The following is a 19,860-nucleotide window of genomic DNA, read 5'->3' on the forward strand; positions in this document are numbered from 1 at the left end:
TTACACAAATAACACCAAGGCTTTTTAAAATGATTTGAAGAGGATTTGGACCCACCACCCCCACCAGAGGATTTTTGTGGGCCTGATGAAGACTCATTTTTAGATTTGTCCCCACCCTTGTCAGAAGACTTACCATCCTTCTTCTTGCCATCGTTGTCACCCCCTGTATGAACTTTTCTGTTCACTCTTGTTCTGACCCATTTGTCTGCCTTCTTTCCCAATTCTTGGCGAGAGGTCAGATCTGAGTCCACTGGATATTGGTGTAACAAGTCAGACACACAGTTATTCAGAATATGCTCTCTCAGAATAAGATTATACAGCCTTTCACAGTCAGAAACTTTATTGCCATGTAACCACCCCTCCAAGGCCTTCACTGAACAGTCAACAAAGTCTATCCAGTCTTGTGAGGATTCTTTTCTGGTGTCTCTGAACTTAATCCAGTATTGTTCAGTGGTTAAGCCAAATCCATTCAAGAGTGCATCCTTCAAAACGGCAAAATTGTTAGCATCACTTTCTCTAACAGTAAGGAGCCTATCCCTACCCTTTCCATTGAAAGATAGCCACAATATAGCAGCCCACTGCCTTTGAGGGACCCCCTGTACCATACAGGCCCTCTCAAGTGCAGCAAACCACTTGTTAATGTCACCCCCTCCTTGTAAGGGGGAACTATCTTGTGCAGATTCCTGGAATCATGCTCTCTCACAGGATTACTATCAGGAATACTGCTGCTGCCACCATGGGGTCCAAACCCCAGTCTCTGTCTCTCCTTCTCCAGGTCTAGGGATTCCCTGTCTAGAGCCAGCTGTTGCTGTTTAAGCTTCAGCCTGGTCTCTTCCACTCTCAACTTTTTGAGTTTCCTTTCTAACATGTTGTCTTCAGGGTGGGTGGGTTGGGAATGCTTGGACACTGAGGACAAATTGGAAACAACAGAGGGAGATCTGTCCCTAACCGCTTGGACTCTAATAACCTGGCCTCCAGGAATAAAACCATCCCTACTATGATGGGAGCTCCTATTACTACCAGCATTGCTCTGTGGTCTGCTGAGGGGCAGATTTGGAATAGAACCCTCCACACCTCCCTCAAGGGGTTCCCCTGAGTCAGAATGGGAACTATCTACCAATTTCTCAGTTGAAGTGCCTGCTAGGGACTTATCATTCTCAATGAGCAAGTTAAATAGAAGTTCTCTTGAAGGGTTCTTTCCTATCACTAAACCTCTATCAATGCAGAGACTCCTTAGGCTCTTGAAGTTTAAATTGTCATAAGTAGTATTGACCATTTTAAGAGCAGTTCCTACATCAGACGTGATAAAAGAAGGTTTAGAGACAGTGAGAAGAGAGAAAAAGGTTCAGGACTTTTTAAAGAACAGAAAAAAAACTTTTTCAAACTTTTTAGAAGTTTTGGAGTACTTTTCAGCACTTAGTAGAAAGTGTAAGAGAAGAAAAGCAAAACCTTTTGGTTAGGTGTACATACACTGAACTTGTTTTGTATATTATTCTTTTATGAAAAGTACACAATGACAAAGTGGTAAGTAGTTACAAGTACTTATCCCACCGCTGCACAACCAATGTAGGAGCTGGCCTGGCTTGTAGTGGGTACCAGAGGTACTTACACCTTGTGCCAGGTCCAGTTATCCCTTATTAGTGTAGAAGAGGTGTTTCTAGCAGCTTAGGCTGATAGAAGGTAGCTATGGCAAAGCAGCTTAGGCTGAACTAGGAGACATGTAAAGCTCCTACTATACCACTGGTGTCATATGCACAATATCATAAGAAAACACAATACACAGATATACTAAAAATAAAGGTACTTAATTTTTATGACAATATGCCAAAAGTATCTCAGTGAGTACCCTCAGTATGAGGATGAGAAATATACACAAGATATATGTACACAAACCAAAATTATGCAGGTAATAGCAAAAGGAAGTGATGCAAGCAGTGTAAAGTTACAATAGATTGCAATAGGAGCACATAGGTATAGGGGCAACACAAACTATATACTCCAAAAGTGGAATGCGAACCACGAATGGACCCCCAAACCTATGTGAGCTTGTAGAGGGTCGCTGGGACTGTAAGAAAACAGTGAGGGTTAGAAAAATAGCCCACCCCAAGACCCTGTAAGGTAGGTGTAAAGTGCACCTACAACCCACACAGAGCACAGAAGTCGTGATAGGGGGATTCTGCATGGAAAACAAACACCAGCAATGCAACAACTGTGGATTTCCGGACCTGAGTACCTGTAAGACAAGGGAAGCAAGTCCAAGAGTCACGACAGTGTCGAGAGTGGGCAGGAGCCCAGGAAATGCCATCTGAGGGTGCAAGGAAGCTGCCACAGGATAGAAGAAGCTTGGTGTTTTGCAAGAACGAAGAGGACAAGGAACTTCCCCTTTGGAGGATGGATGTCCCACGTCGTGAAGAAGCTTGCATAGGTGTTCCCACGCAGAAAGACCACAAACAAGCCTTGCTAGCTGCAAGGGTCGTGGTTAGGGTTTTTGGATGCTGCTGTGGCCCAGGAGGGACCAGGATGAGGAGACCGAGGGGGCACCCAGCAAGTCAGGGAGCCCTCACAGAAGCAGGCAGCACCCGCAGAAGTACCTGAACAGGCACTTGGAAAAAGAGTGAACCGGAGTCCACGCAAAGTCACAAAAGGGAGTCCCACGACGCCGGAGGACAACTCAGAAGGTTGTGCACTGCAGGTTAGAGTGTCGGGGACCCAGGCTTGGCTGTGCACGAATGAAATCCTGGAAGAGTGCACAGGAGCCGGAGCAGCTGCAAATCACGCAGTACCAGGGACCACGCTCGTCATGCTGAGAGGGAACCCAGAGGACCGGTGATGCAGTCTTTTGTTGCCTGCGGTTGCAGGGGGAAGATTCCGTCGACTCACAGGAGATTTCTTCAGAGCACCTGGTGCAAGAAGGAGGCAGGCTACCCCCAGAGCATGCACCACTTGGAAACAGTCGAGAAAGCCGGCAGGATGAAGCGATACAAGGTTGCAAGTAGTCGTCTTGCTACTTTGTTGCGGTTTTGCAGGCATCCTGAGCAGTCAGCGGTCGATCCTTTGGCAAAAGGTGAAGAGGGAGATGCAGAGGAACTCTGGTGAGCTCTTGCATTCGTTATCTAAAGAATTCCCCAAAGCAGAGACCCTAAATAGCCAGAAAAGGAGGTTTGGCTACCTAGGAAGGAGGATTGGCTACTAAGAGAGGTAAGAGCCTATCCGAAGGAGCCTCTGACGTCACCTGCTGGCACTGGCCACTCAGAGCAGTCCAGTGTGCCAGCAACACCTCTGAATCCAAGATGGCAGAGGTCTGGGGCACACTGGAGGAGCTCTGGGCACCTCCCAGGGGAGTGGTCACTACCCTTTCCTTTGTCCAGTTTCGTGCCAGAGCAGGGGTGGGGGATCCCTGAACCGGTGTAGACTGGCCTATGCAGAGATGGGCAGCATCTGTGCCCATCAAAGCATTTCCAGAGGATGGGGGAGGCTACTCCTCCCCAGCCATCACACCTATTTCCAGAAGGAGAGGGTGTTACATCCTCTCTCAGAGGAAATCCTTTGTTCTGCCTTCCTGGGCCAGGGCTGCCTGGACCCCAGGAGGGCAGAAACCTGTCTGAGGGGTTGGCAGCAGCTGCAGTGGAGACCCCAGAAAGGCAGTTTGTCAGTACCCAGGTTCTGTGCTAGAGACCCGGGGGATCATGGACTTGTCTCCCCAATGCCAGAATGGCATTAGGGTGACAATTCCATGATCTTAGACATGTTACTTGGCCATGTTCGGAGTTACCATTGTGACGCTATACATAGGTAATGACCTATGTATAGTGCACGCGTGTAATGGTGTCCCCGCACTCACAAAGTCCGGGGAATTTGCCCTGAACGATGTGGGGGCACCTTGGCTAGTGCCAGGGTGCCCACACACTAAGTATCTTTGCAACCAATCTTCTCCAGGTGAAGGTTAGACATATAGGTGACTTATAAGTTACTTAAGTGCAGTGGTAAATGGCTGTGAAATAACGTGGATGTTATTTCGCTCAGGCTGCACTGGCAGGCCTGTGTAAGAATTGTCAGATCTCCCTATGGGTGGCAAAAGAAATGCTGCAGCCCATAGGGATCTCCTGGAACCCCAATACCCTGGGTACCTCAGTACCATATACTAGGGGATTTTATGGGTGTACCAGTATGCCAATGTGAATTGGTGAAATTGGTCACTAGCCTGTTAGTGACAATTAGGAAAGAAGAGAGAGCATAACCACTGAGGTTCTGGTTAGCAGAGCCTCAGTGAGACAGTTAGTCATCACACAGGGAACACATACAGGGCATATACTTATGAGCACTGGGGCCCTGCCTGGCAGGGTCCCGGTGACACATAGACTAAAACAACATATATACAGTGAAATATGGGGGTAACATGCCAGGCAAGATGGTACTTTCCTACAGATATACCTACCACACATTACCCGAAGTTGCTTATACATTCAACCTGGTGCCCCTCTTGAAGACCACTAGGAACAGCCTAGCAGCAAGGCAGAACCTTCCTCTCAATCTTCTGGGTAGATCTGCTGTGGTCAAAATGATGATACTGCCCCGGTATCTTTTCACCCTGCAAAATTTCCCACTTCATATACCTAACATTTGGGTCCGGGAAGTGGTTACATTGTTGCTTTCCTTTCTTTGGTAAGGCTGCCCTCCCAGAATTGTGCACACTAAATCCCGCTGCTCGGTCTATGATGGGGAATCGCCGCAGTGGATATCCGTCTCTATTACTGGGCATCCCACCTGCTGATCATAAATGATTGGCTGACAGGCGATTGGGATGATCCGCCATACCAACTGAAGCTCAGTGGACTGGTTTTTGATGTGTTGATACATTACCTATAGGGCCTACAAATCCCTCTCAATATACCGGAGGGGGGGTACCTCGTTTTATGGGCTGAGACGGACGCCTTACTGGCTAGACCCCTCTTTGAGGAGCTGCTGGTAAAGGAGGAGGGGGAGACAAAGGAGCCGGAAATTGTGATTGAATACTTGGATCTCTTATTTTGCTGACATTTTGTAATTGAAATAAACTTTGTGTTTTAAAAAATAAACTGTATACCCTAATGGAATTCATTGATCAGCCCCATATCAGTGACTCAGAATTTAGCATCTCAAGGAGGGCCAAGACGAAGGCACATATCTGAGAATTCCTCACCCACTCCACTGCCTATTACAGAGTTGATTACCAGGCACTTTTTGATTGTATGAGAGACTGAATATTTATGCCAGTGATTACTTGAAAAGGTTTCCAATCCTTAGTCATGATCCAGATGCAGCAAATCCGAATATGCATGTGCTAATCCTGTTAGAACGGAATGCTGTACAAGCTATTGCAACAGTTATCCATGTTTACTCTTTCATTCATAGACTCTTCAGTTCATACACACTTTAGTTTAGGTCAGTGGGAGTCACTACCTTCAATATTACTTATATGTGAATGGAACGCAGGTCCTTCTTTGTTTTGATGGAAAGTCTTGCATCTACCACACCCATCTTGTGGGGCATCTGAACCAATTTACTTCTGGGACGTTTAGTGCATGAATGCAAGAAGCTTTGATGCCCAGTACAACTCATACAGGTCTCCCTGTTAGATGATGCTTAATGCAAGATTTCACTAACCAATTACCACATTATATTTAAACATATTGCATTTGGAGCCAGCCACACCTTAAAATCTGTTCTAAATTAGAGCGTCCAGAACGCTTCTCAACCTGATCACACAGGCACACTTAACACCCTTTTGAAGTTGATCCAGTGCTGCTTGTGGAAAAAGTAATTACACTGAAAGCTGTGTGTATTGTTCACACAGCAGTTTGGGGTTGAGTCATGACTTGCATTCAGAAACTGAGCATGTACATCGGTACCAGATTAAGACACACCCTCAGCACCTACGTCCATTGAGTAAACATACATCAGGAGCCTGCAATCTCTTGCAGTTTTTCCGGAACCCCCTTTTGTAGATTTAAGGACACAAATAAGCAGGGGCACTGAAATTATGTGGCAACCAAGGACAGATGTGCAGATTTGACTAAATTATGTTGCAAGAACAAGCAAAATATGCAGCTTAATGTTGCCCATTTCGTGAAAGGATGACCTCATTATTTGGTCAGTTTTCACACTTCCTAATACTACTTGGGCAAACGTTTTACCTCACTAGTACAGCTTTGACACCTAATTATAGCAACAGAAAGGTGATCACACACCCTTAGCAAACGCTTTCCACTGCAGCTACACATATTACCATGTTTTTAATAATTTTCTAACGACGTGAGCTAAAATAAGTTAATTTCCTTTGGCAACACTCTTTCTTGTGGATACTCTACATAGCAGCAGATTTCTCACCTTGTTAATAATCCTAGGCAGAAGACTGGCTCTGGAGCTTTTACTTAGCAATTCCCTTGTGTGACAGTAGGTGGCATCATGCTGCTCTGACACCAGAGCCACCTGCATCCCTGCGCTCTGATGGCAGTTTCTTTTTTGACTGTCCACGCCATTGAACATGAAATCATTGTAGATTGGAGGTAACAGCATAGCAATATCTAAATTAGAATCTTATTAGATGGAAAAAAAGAGTCTATCCCACATAATGGGGAGGTGGGCGGGTCAGTAAGGAATTTGAAGTATCCACCTAAAGGAGCGTTACTAAAGGCAGTTAACATGTACTTCTAACAGCATATTCCTTACATTGTATATAGGTAAAAAAGCAGTATCTTTCTAGTCTGTAGAATAGCTCGAACCCTAAAGTCCTGCAGTACTGAACGGGCAAAGTTTCCATCCTGATGAATGTGGCAGGCAGTAGTGCTTTGGGAACATGAGTACTGCAATCAACTTAGAAGCCTGACAGATGTCTCAAACAGGCACTCCACGTGCTAATGCTATAGTTGCATCCTTGACACTGGTTAAGTGGGCTCTGATGCCCTCTGGGGGTTGCTTCTTGCCCACTGCATTACACATCTTTTTGCAGAAGACTGTCAATCCAGCATTGTTTTTTCTGCACTGCTTTACCATTCTTTTCTTCTGCAATACCCACAAAGACCTGATCATCTACCTAGTGATCTCCGGGTGGGTTGACATAGAAATGTAAGTAGTTTTTTTTGGGGATCCAAGCAATGTAGTTTTTCTTTCTCGTTGGATGAACCCGGTGGAGCAAAGAATACAGTGATATTGATAGACTGTTCGACGTCAAACAGCATCACAGCTTTTGGTAGGAACGCCACCCTGGTTCTGAGCAATAGTTTGTCCAAGAAGATGTGGTATATAACGTTGTGGGACAGATAGTGACTGCAACTCACTCACACCACAAGCTGATGTTATTGCTATAAGAAAAACTGTTTAGGGTTAGCAGATGCAGAGGGTATCTGCTCAAGTTTGGTGCACATCAACAATGTTAGGGCCATATTAACATCCTTCTGTGACATCACAGAATGTTTGGGTGGAAGTTGGGGTTAGTCCTGTCAAAAAACGAATCACAGCAGGTGATTTGAATAACAATGGTTGATCAGGTAACCATAGAAAGGCCAAATTGGTTAGCAAATAACATTTAACGGTAGTCACAGTAAGTCCCTGCTGTGTTAGAGAAAGAACAAAAACAACACATTGGATAGGTTGTCCTGCAAAGGTTGGATGTGCCAAGAAGTACACTAAGCGACAAACTTTTCCATGTGTCCAGCCAAAATGATTTTGGTAACTTGACTTATAGCTGTCAAAATTATATCCACAACCTTGGTAGAAAGATCAAAATCATTCAACTGTTGCCATTCAGTCTCCAAGAATGTAGGTGTAGGTTGTGCAGGCCCACATGCAGTATTCTGCCCTGTTGCTGCAACAGAAGCGGCATCTGGATCGGCGGACAGATGATCATGGCCAAAAGTTCAGGTACCCGACTGTCCTTGCCAATTCTAGGGCCACTAAGATAACTTGGGCCCGGTCCTTTAGGATTGTAAGACCATGGGTTATTAGATGACGGGATATGTACTCAACTTAAGTAATAATCACAGTTCTTGTCAGGGTGAACCACTAAAGTCACTAAATGAGCTCAACTCCGGTAGCTGTGACACAAGGTAGACAGGCGTGACTTTGTGGCAGTATTTGAAAGTATTTTTGCAGTAATAAAACAGTAATAAAGTTGAAATGCAAAACAATAAAAATCGCAAAAGGAATAAGAAGCATATGGTAAATGTTAGTAAATAAAATTACACCCTAAAAGAAAAAAATCCAATAAGGGGAACAGGAGATATGATATTTTATAATTCTAAGCAGAAGTAGCACCAAGAAGCACAAAGTGCCAATGATAGTCAGTGGTCACAGTAGAACAGGCTCTAAATGGAATTTGACGCCAACTGTGATGGAGCACAGGTTGGATACACACACCACATTAGTCCTGGTCAAAGATTTTACCTTCAGATGTTAACGCACCACACAATTACAAATCTAATGCCCCCAGGACCTCGGGGGAGACCCTAAGAGACCCACAGGGTGGCACACACAGGCCAACAGGAGGGTCCAGTCCTGGTCCAGTTTTTTATATTCTGCAGATTTGTAGAGCGTGCTATCACCCAGGATGGTATCCTGGCGCTGAGCAGGTGTCTAGGGCCTAATGGGACTCCTCGAAAAGCTAGTCTTAGCTTCTTGCAGAATTCAAGAAGTGAAGAAAAGGCTCTTATGTGTAGCAGTAGGTCGTTCCACGCTTTAGGAGCAATGTAGGAGAAGGCTCAACCACCAGATCTGTTTTTCTGTATGCATGGGATTTTTGCAAGTAGATGTTTCGGCGAGCAAATGTGTCTGGAAGATTTGTGAAAACAAATGCAACTGTTGAAGTATGCTGCACCAGTGTTATGTAGTGCCTTGAAAGTGTGGGTGAGGAGTTTGAATTGTGCTAGTTTGTGAATATGGAGTCAGTCGAGATCATTCTGGTATGGTGTGGCCAGCTGACCATTTGAAGAAAAGTCCTCTTGTAGCTTGTTGTATCTCCTTAGCCTGAATAGGAGGTCAGCCTTATCGCCCTTAGGGGTGCCCTAACCAGTGGGGTAAAGGTGTCCATGGCTAAGCCTACCAACCTTGGCCATTTTCAAGCTGGTCTTTGACCACACTAAAATTGTCTCTGAGGGCTGGGGCTGTGTGCGGGGAGTGTACTGTGATGATCCTAGTGTCCTCTCACATCTAATTCTAAATTCCAGTTTTAAGCAGTCTGGTCTGTGTACTCTCAGCAAACTCAGAGATTCAAGGATTCAAGTCTAGTAGAAGAAAGCTGAGGTTTCAGCAACCAGGCAGCAGATAAACACACATTGTTTTGGCATCTTGTTTCCCCTCCTTTGCAGTGCATTTGGATGTCTTCTGAAAAAGCCCAGAAGATCTAGACAATCCAGCAGGATCTCACCATGTGAGGTCTACAAGAGGACATTTGCAATGGAGGCTGGTCTGGCCAGAGAGATAAAAGGCCTGAGTGTTAGCTAAAGCTGCTTATGTGCAACAGGGTAGGCCTTTATGAAGTAAATCAGTTCCTTTGGGCCCAGCTCACAGCCCCCACCCCTGTCAGGGGCACAACTACACATCTCCACACCCAAGGGCTTCTGTCCCTGTCCTGGTATCGACTGCACACCTCACTCATGATAAATTGAAATGCTAATTATTGACTGGCAGAATGGAGAACTCAAAATGCAGATTTAGCTTTCATGGAGTTCAAGCAGGACAAAGCTGACTTTTTAAAAACATCTTTCCAAAATGTTTGTTATAACTGTGACTTCACCAGTGAATTGGGCTTTTTAAACATTTAAGAAATACCACAAATGCAATTAGTAGCTATTTCCTAGGCCAGTTCTGTCCTGTTGGACAGCCAACCTTGCTGCAGTGAAAATAGCTTGCGGTTTTAGTCTCTGTAAGAACATGTTAACATTAACTTTTACATGTCATACTTTTTAATACCATACACCCTGTCTTAATGGGCAGTAAAACTTACGTATTGTTGATATGTTGAGATGAGGCCACTCACCTGAAAAGCAGAATGTCTACAGGGGCGATGGTATGCCCCCGACCTCCTGGAACACCTCTCGGCACTTCCTAGTGGACACAGAAACCCTGGCAGGTGTCACAAAAGGAAAGGGGTAGTGAAAGAGAAAGAGACAAAACACTGCCACATCTTGCCGGTCCAGCCAGGCACCCTGTATCTTTGGGGGGCAGGTCGTTGTTGACAGAGTAATAGTAGAGTTAGTGCACTCAGCTTCCTTGAAACTGAATGTCTCTTTCTGATATGGGCACGGGAGCGGTAGAAGAACACCGGGATGCTCCAGCACTTTTCTTGGATAATAATAACTGTTGGCACAATTACTAACACTGCATTACCAAAAACCCAAACTAAGTACCATAACAATAAGTACTGCGACACTAGCGCTGGCTTCACAGAGATTGACTGTTGCACACTACAATTAGAACTGTGGTTGCACTTATCATGCACAAGAAAGACAAACAAGGGCATTAATTATATCACATATAACTTTCCTGCATGCATTGGGTTTAACTAAAAAGAACAAAAACAATCCAAGAAATACAAATGTCCACTCTGGGTTCAAACAGTTAGGGTGGCACAGTTTGGTTTGGTTTCACTGTGTGTGTGAAAAACCCTTCAAAAGCAAATTCCTTAAACCTGAAACACGGGCATGAATGACATAATTTAAATCCAAGAGTTATTCTATTAGAGAAAGAAAAGTCACGTAAATGCTCTTTTAAAATTGCACTGTCACTTTTTGTAGTAGTTGAGCTCAGGCAGATTTCCTGAAGCACATTTAGGCAAGTACCTACAATAATAATGTTGAATGTTCAGAAATGCATTTGTCTCTTCAAGATAAGCACTCTGCCAAAATACGAGGTCTGGAATACCCCAGCTGTTCTAGAAAGCGTGGCGCTCAAAGAACAAACTCCCTGGAGAATACTAGTCACTTAGCTGGAAGGCGGGTTGGGAGCACACTGCCTCACATCCCAGTCCAGTTCGCCCCTTTGCATCCTGGTAAATGCAGTTACAATTTAATGCTTACTTGAAAGTGTCCGTAGTTTTTCACTAAAGTTAGTGCAGTCATTGCTGTTCATCTCTATACACGTGTTTCTGGGTTATTGCCCTTCATCAGTAGAGAGTAGAAAGCATCGAAAAATATCTGGGGTTGCTGGAAATGCTGCCAAAATCGTCTCAGGTCTAGTACCACTCACAGGCTCACCGGTGCATCTCCAGAGCTCGTCAGCTCAGTGGCTCAAGGGAGCCTTTTAGCAGGAAGGCGGGGTTGGGAGCACACTGCCTCACAGCCCAGTCGAGTTCGCCCCTTTGCATCCTGGTAAATGCAGCTCAAATATAACGCTTACTTGAAAGTTTAAAAGGCTCCCTCGAGCCACTGAGCTGACGAGCTCTGGAGACGCACCTGTGAGCCGGGGAGTGGTACTAAACCTGAGACGATATCGGCGGCATTTCCAGCAACCCCAGATATTTTTGTTGTTCTTTGGTCTCTACTGATGAAGGGCACTAACCCAGAAACACGTGTCTAGAGATGAACAGTACTGTCTGCACTAACTTTAGTGAAACACTACAGATTTTTTCAAGGAAGCGTTAATTGTTCAAACTGCATGTACTAGGATGCAAGGGGCGAACTCGACTGGAATGTTGGGCAGTGTGCTCCCAATCGGACTTCATGTTTAAAAGGCTCCCTCGAGCCATTGAGCTGACGAGCTCTGGAGACGCACCTGTGAGCCGGGGAGGGGTACTAAACCTGAGACGATATCGGCGGCATTTCCAGCAACCCCAGATATTTTTGTTGTTCTTTGGTCTCTACCGATGAAGGGCACTAACCCAGAAACACGTGTCTAGAGATGAACAGTACTGTCTGCACTAACTTTCGTGAAATACTACAGATTCTTTCAAGGAAGCGTTAATTGTTCAAACTGCATGTACCAGGATGCAAGGGGCGAACTCAACTGGAATGTTAGGCAGTGTGCTCCCAATCGGACTACTAGTCATTTAGCTGCAGTCTTTTCCGGAGTGCTGGAGGAATGCCTGTTGTCAACTGGTACAGGAACGAAGAAAAGAATTCCCTCAAAAGTCCTGAATACGAGGATGACAGCAGGGGCTGTACTGCCAAATTAGATGCTGAAATCAGGAAGCAAAACAAAGCCAAGCAGGGAGGCATGCTTCACTGTGCTATTCATAGCCAATCAGGAAAACAGTTGAGTTTCCACATGTGGATGAGTCACCACACCCAATTAGAAGCACATGTCTACACCACACCCAATTAGAAGCACGTGTCTACACCTGCTCACATTAGCAAATAAGCATTGGTAAAACAAGCATTGATAAAACCAATTGTGTAACACAGCACATTATGTTTACTTAGAAACATGAAGGTTTAACCAGGATCAGAGATATGATTTAACCCTAATCCCTGGGGATGCTGACAGATAAGGCAGGAGGCACCTTGGGGATTCCTGACACGTATGGGTGACCAATAAATATTTAAAAGGAGGGGTCAAGGCCTTTCAAAAAGATTTATTTTGACAGGTCTAATTTGCAGTTTAAACCTGCACATCCAGGCTACTTGTGGCAGGCCTGAAGCCCTCTGAGCACTGTCATTACTGTAGGTGACACAATAAGTGCTGCAGCCTACAGGTGACATTTTGCTTACAGGCCCTGGGTACACCTTAAGCACCAAATACTAGGGACTAATTGGTAAATTAAATATGCCAATTAGGGATATGCCAATTTTACCATTTTGAAAGGAGGAGTGCATACACTTAACCACTGGTTAGCAGGGTTAAAGTGCACATAGCTCTATAGCCAGCAGAAATAAGGTGCAGCAGAAAAGACCAAACAAAATGTAGAGTGTAGAAAGGGCACATTTCCAATAATGATCTTCTTCAGAACTCTGGGCAAGAGAGGTAGAGGTGGGATCTCCAGTCCTATTGAAAGGAATCTCTGAGAGGGTAAACTCCTTCAGAACTTACACCATTAAGAAGCTTAGACACTGCATGTTCTCAATGGTGGCAAACAGACTGATCCAAGGTTGTTTGCTTTGCTGGAAGACTCCCTGCTCCACCTCTGAATGTAATCACCATTTGTTATTCGTGAGACAGTGTAAGCTGAGTTTGTTTGCCCTAATGTTTAAAGATGTAGCTAGTCTCATAGATGTAAAACCTCTATGCACAGTGCCTATCCCCTCCTACCATGTTGTTTGCTGTAGTACCACGTGGCAGTATTGTTGTCCATGAGGACCTCTTGATAGTAGGGAGGAACACTTTTGGCGCTATGCCTGCAACTCCATCTAACTGATGTGAAGCTGGGTCTCTGCCAGAGACCAGAGTCCTCTTCCAGGTGGCATCCCTACCTAGCAAAGATGTATTTGTCAGATCAGTCAGCTCTGGGTGGGATAGGAATAGGGTTCTGCACCTGGTCCAGCTGTGGTCTAGCAACCATCTATGTAGATGCTTTATAGCCTCCTCTAACACCTGGATGAATCTGATAGGTTCCCTTGGTGCAGAGCCCACTAAGACTTGACATCCCACTGCAGAGCATGCATGTGCCACCTGGCATAGTCCACTAGCAGTGTGCAAGAACCCAATGAGCTTCAGACCCACTATCACTGAGACCGAGGTGAAAGGTTGACATATCTGGATTATAGCCTGGATGTCCCAGACTCATTGAGGTGGAGGGAAATCTCTACACTACACCATATCCAGAATGGCTCTGATGAAGGGGAGCCTCTGCAGTGGGGTCAGGTGTGACTTCAGGACGTTTATGAAAACCCCCCCCAAACATGTCAGGAGGTTTGCGGTCATTTTGAGATGATCCAGTACTGACTGAGACAAGCCGGCCTTCAACAGCTAGTCGTTCAGTCATGGGAAGACTGGTATTTCCATCCTCCGAAGATGTGCAGTGGCCACTGCCATCACTTTTGTGAACACCTGATGGGCACTGGTGAGGCTGAAGAGAAGCACAGACAACTGACAATGCTCGCTGCCCACAGGTAACATTTGTGGGACTGCTGGATGAGCATGTAAAAAATTGGTGTCCTGCAAATCCAACACCACCATCCTGGATGCAGGACAGACTGGGCCAGGGTGAGAATCTTAAAGTTTTCATTTTTAAGGAAGACATTCATAATACAAAGATCCAAAATAGGAGCAAGTCCCTTGTCCTTCTTCAGCACAAGAAAATAACAGAAGTAGGATACAGTCCCTATTTTCTGATAGTGGCACATGTTTGGTTGCTCCTTTGTCCAAGAGTGCCTGGACTTCCATTAGGAAAATGGACAAGCTGGCCTCTAGAAGTCGATGTGGTGTAGGTGGCATAAGAGGAGGAGTGAACAGAAAGCTCTTGGCTCTTATCTAGGCATGGCCAGGGAGCACAACGCTAGTACTGACAGCCCTGCTGTAGCAATCAATGGTGTCCAGACCTGACTATGTACTTCATAGCATCTTGCACCTTTTGTACGATCAATGCCAAATTCGCATGAATCTCTTCAGGGACCGTGCATATGATTTCAGTCACTGTGTCCCATAACACATGCTAGTGACGTCCTTGGAACTAATTGGAGTTGACTGATTTGAGGTCTAGGCTCTTTCAAAAGGCCTTCATGTGTTTGGATTCCCTATCTGGGAATGTATTAATGAAAGAGTTCGGGATCAACCTGCTTGTGGAAATTTGCACTACGAGGAGTAGGTAGCTGGAGGAGGAAGGATGGATCCCCGGAAGCAGGTCTGTGCCCTCTGGTAATTCACCTATCCAAAGGCAGAAAAGATCCAGGTTTGGCTTAAGTGCCCAAAAAGTTATCTGTTAGGGCCTTGTTGAATGGAGGAGTGGCTCTGAAGGAGTCTGGTCAAATTTATAGGACTTCTGAGAGAACATTAGTTTTTACCTCCATCAATGGCAATTGGATGTCAATGACTTCTGCATCCCTTCTATATGCTGGTTCCTGTGTGACAGGGCCATGTGGTGTGTTCAAGCCAGTGTAAGGGGAAGCATCTAGGCCACTTCAAGATCCCAAAACAGATTTTCTACCTCATAAAGTTTGAAATTGTCATCCCTGTTATTGCCATCAAGAAGTTCTGGATCTGAAAAATATGTTGGTAGTGGCATTTTGACCACAGACACTGCACGTGCAGTGTCTGTGGTCGAAATTGCTGCAACTTCAGTCAAGTTCGATGAAAAAGCACAATCTGTTCCTCCTGTGCTGTTGGTGCCGGCATTGATGCATGAGGAACCAGTCGGGATCTCTGCACCAGGTGGGAAGATAGGGCGGTCCCCGCAGTGGGGTCAAGAGGCACATTGGGCAGATGTACTTAGGTGCAATTTGACATTTCCTAAATAGCAACATAATATAAATTGCTATTTAGGAAATGCAAAATGCTATGTACCAAGATACTGATTTCCTATTAGCAATCCCTACAAAGTAGGAATTGCCATTAGGAAATCGCAAATAAGAAATCCCATACCATTTATGACAATCAACTAGTTTTTAATTTCCCAAATAGCTTTTTCCTTTAGGAAATCACTATTTGGGAAATGCAAAACCAAAGATGGCTATGGACAAAAGGGCTACCGAAATGCACCCCAAAAATAGTGGGGGCAAATGTGTGGCCTATCGCACTTTATACGAAGCATTTTGGGATGCTTTTTTTAAATTGCATATGGTTACCATCAACTTGAAGTCGATGGTAATTGCATCTCCTAAATGCCCAATTTGCATTTAGGAAATGCTTTGTACATCTGAATAGGAATTGCAAATAGGTAATCCCTATTTGCGATTTCCTAGTCAGAGGATCGCAAATTGCAATTTCTACCAGGTAGAAATTGAAATTCACGATTCTCATCAAGGGCTTTGTACATCTTAAAAGCCCATTTTGCATTTCTTAACAGCCCTAAATAGCGATACACTAAGAAATGCAAAGTGGGTTTGTACATCTGGCCCATTATGTCTGGGAAGAATCCGCTGGCAGTAGCCTCACTGAAATCCTCCTCGGATCCTTGGGGCCAGTTGGTGTTCAAGAGGGAGCTGGTAGTTTGCCGAATATAAGCAACATGGCCACCTTGAAAACTTTGACCTGTTGCAGTATCGCTGAAGGGCCTGGGAATTTAGGTTTGATCGGGATTTGCTGAGGGAGCAGCTAGTTGGCGTGGGGCCGGGACTGAGATTCGGAAGCACACTGACATCTGTCTGATTCTCTTGAGTGGCAGAAAAGAGAGTCACTTTTCTTCTTATTATTATGTTTTTTTCTTGGACTTTGATCTCACCGACTAGTAGGAGTGAGACGAGGACCCCTGTCTAGAAAGGACTTGAGAGCAAGGTGTTGGTGACTTTAAGCAAGACTGTCCCTTAGACACTTTACAATGATGTTCAGCGAAGTAGAGCTTTGCCTCGTGGCCCCCTGGTTCATCCTGGCACAGTAGACCACGACTTCATGGTGTGTCAGGAACCTAGATACCAGAGACTTAACTGATGATGCTCTGTCACAGACATCTCCTTATGACAGTTCTTTCAGGTTTTGAAACCTGTTGTTTTAGGGTGAACATGTCCCTTGCATGTGGTAAAAAGTTTGGCAAAATAAGTTCTGCCAGAAGACACAAAAATGAGGGCGCAACCTCTGGATCTGCATCAGAAGCCACATAAGGAAATTAACTGATGTTGGGGTGCAGGTGTGGTGGCTATATGTGTCTCTGGTGTCTTTTCTGGTGCGAAACATTCAACATTGTCACATGATGCCATCTATTGTCATGAAAGGGAATTGCTACGAAAAAGTGCAGATTCCAGACAGGCAACTGAGATATTCACAAGATGAGGAATCTACGGTTAGAAGTATCCATCAGAAACATTTTTTGGGCAAAATCTGTCGGTTATGCAGCAGACAAATGGATTATGTGGCAAATGTGTCAAAGTTGTAATTATGTATAAAAGGCATAGCTGCATAACTCCAGTGGCCCTCTATACATATTTAATAAGTTTCTTTAGTGTCTAGTATACAACAGCAAAATCATGTTTGCGTCACCTCTTTCCATTCATCATTCTTTGTATCCTGCATCCAGTATTCCTGTTCACCTCCGATTTAGCAGCTTTCAACATTGGACACAGTTTCCTTAAGGTTGCTGAACTCACTGGTGTGCAAATCTCCTGGGCATCAGTATGCTAAAATCGGAAAAATAGTGTCCATCGTGAAGCTTCAACCCTAATTGTCAACACAGACCTTTTGCTGTACCTAGAAAACTCAGCTTAACCGTAAGGTTGAATTTTATTGTTTTACAAACCATCTGTTGAATACACAAGACCGTCTTGCTCACAGACACAGCAATAATGTTTTCTCTGCTTTTCTTTTGTAGAACATCAGTGGGCACCCCCCAGAGAAGTTTGATTTGGCGCTGCAGAGAGTCATTAATAGTAACCAGGATTTAGGGATCTGGTGAGTAAAGGTTGAGAATTTATGATGGCAATGTGATTTATTTTAGATGTCTGCAGGTTCTGTCACCTATTTGTAGAGAGCCCATGCTACATTACCATATGCAAGTGGCACACTAGATTGGCATTGAAAGAGGGGGCAGCAGCAATCGAGAGTCACATTATTTATTCACGTAGGATTAGGACATATTGGCTCACTGTCATTTCAGAGCAAGTAGTTAGAACTGCATGTGAAGAGACATTTCTGATGGATACTTTTACCTGCAGATTCCTCACCTTTGAATACATAGGCATAGACTATATTTGGAAAACCTTTGCATTAGCTCTCTGGCGCCAATAGATGGTGTTAATTACATTCATACATAGATTTGTGATGGTGTCATCGGAGTCATAAAGCCTCGGAAGTTGTGCCATAACATTAGTTCAGTTAATTCTGTGTCTAGCAACGTGGTCAGAAGCTGTGCTCTAGCACCTGGTGAGGAGATTTCTCACAAATTCAATATGACATTTTGGTGCAGGAGAGACATGCCACCCCTGAAATGCTCAGGCTTTAAGCCAGCCGGCATTGATGGATAAAGATGTTTATCATGCACCTGCATGTCCACTGTCTGTGGTGTCTTGATTCCAGACGTGATACATCGTCGTGCAAATGTTTTAGACAGATGCATATTAAGGCTGTCAATAAACCTTGGGCCAAACGTTTTATGGCTCGTTCCAAAGAGTGCTGTGAGAGCCATCATCAAACAAAATTGTGAGCAAGATCAAGGTTCCTGTCAAGATAGTGACCCTCCTCCTGATTCTCGAAGGAGAAAAAAATGACACCAAAAGAAAGTGATGCTTTCTGTTTCTCCTTGTTGTGGCAAAAGCATATGTAAATGTCTTCTGGCATCACCCATTTCAGGACAGTGTCCGTTCCTCTGGTGTGCTGGCTGGCCCCAGGGCATAGTCAGTGGGTGTTTGGTTTTGTAACACTCCTATCTTTTGCACCATACAGGTTTTTCCCAGCTCCTCCCCAATGCGGGGTTCCTCTTAAATGAACGTCACCAGCTTCTCTGTTCATGGGACGCCACCAAGAGTCGCCCAAATGCTGATCAACCCTCGAGTGCATTCATACCTGGCACTGCTTCAGAAACCTTCCATGATGTTAAAACCCATAGATCCAGAAGAGAAGCCATTTGTTTGTTGGCACAGAGGCAGTTGAAGAACAGCCATGGCAGTCCTTCCAGGCTGATAGAGATTCTGATGATCATCAAGGAGATGGGACTGATGATCCTTCCTCTGACAAACTAGCTCTTTAGGAAGCAAGTGGTCTAGACACCTCCCCAGAACTTACATATGGATCCATTTCCGGCACCTGCTCCACCTGTCAAGCAATCTGTTTTAAGAAAAGCAGCAGAAGTTATTGAATTACCCATATCTATGTTAGACTATTGTCCAATTATTTTGACAGATCTCCTATAAATGACTTCCTTCACTAGTAAACTTTTGCTTCCATTTAATGAAGGATTGATGGAGACATTAAAGGAGCCATGATTCAAAGCTTCCACTTGCTTGGCTGTTTACAGGACCATCACTTGCTGATACAGATCAGCGCCTTGTCATCCTGTATTCCTGATTTCGCTGCCATCACTAGAGAGTTGGGTGGTGCAGAGTTCCTCCTCTTCAAAACTCAACACAGGTCCTTTCCAGATACGTCTTCCAGATAAAGATTCAAAATACTGGATGCTGTAAGTAATAAATATTTTTCTGCAAGAAGCTTTACCCTTGGATCCCTTAATGCTGCATGCCTCCTTAGCCGTTATACACATGCCCTACAGAAATGGCAGTTTTAGTTGCACTCAACCAACCTGACCCCTCAAAGAGAATTTCTTAGAAGTGCTAAACAATGGGCAGTATTTGATTAAACACACATAAAACCTGACCTTCACGCTGCTGACACTGTAGCTAGAGCTATCTGTTACCCTTGAAAGATATGCCTGGTTTCACTGAACGGGTAGTCCACAGATGTTGGGGAACACCAATTGGGCAGATGCTGCTTCAGAATGTTTTAAAGAGGGCAGGGTCACAACCAGATCATTTAGAGTACAGTCTTTCTCTGTATCTTTTTGTTCATTCTGAAAACCACATCTCTTTGCCAAGAGTTTTTGAAACAACAGCAAACAAGCCTTGGGCCAGCAACAGCAACAAAAGCCTTTCATTCACCATTTCAGGGGATGAGTAAAAAGACATACAAAACCGCTCCAGTCTTCTTTTTTCTCTTCTTCCCCAGCACCACCACAGAAGCAGCATTAGGAGCATGTTGTGCTGGCGGGAGGAAGTGAGCGCCTTTTTGTGCTAACCTAGAAGGATATTACTTCGGACCGCTCAGCCTTTCAAATATTAGAAGACGGGTACACTCTACCTTTTTGCTGGCATTCAC

The 19,860-nt window shown here is 44.7% G+C and overlaps 1 protein-coding gene across 3 annotated transcripts in view; it reads left to right on the top strand.

Moving 5' to 3' along the window:
• LEMD2 (LEM domain nuclear envelope protein 2) overlaps window positions 1–19,860 on the top strand; it is a 241,448-nt gene that overhangs the window by 135,608 nt on the left and 85,980 nt on the right. For all 3 annotated transcript variants that reach the window (XM_069238854.1, XM_069238852.1, XM_069238853.1), the window contains exon 5: window positions 17,366–17,445. In XM_069238854.1, the coding sequence (XP_069094955.1) occupies window positions 17,366–17,445 (80 nt within the window). The remainder of the gene's footprint in view (window positions 1–17,365; window positions 17,446–19,860) is intronic.

Source organism: Pleurodeles waltl, chromosome 6, assembly GCF_031143425.1.
Source record: "Pleurodeles waltl isolate 20211129_DDA chromosome 6, aPleWal1.hap1.20221129, whole genome shotgun sequence".
NCBI lineage: Eukaryota > Metazoa > Chordata > Amphibia > Caudata > Salamandridae > Pleurodeles > Pleurodeles waltl.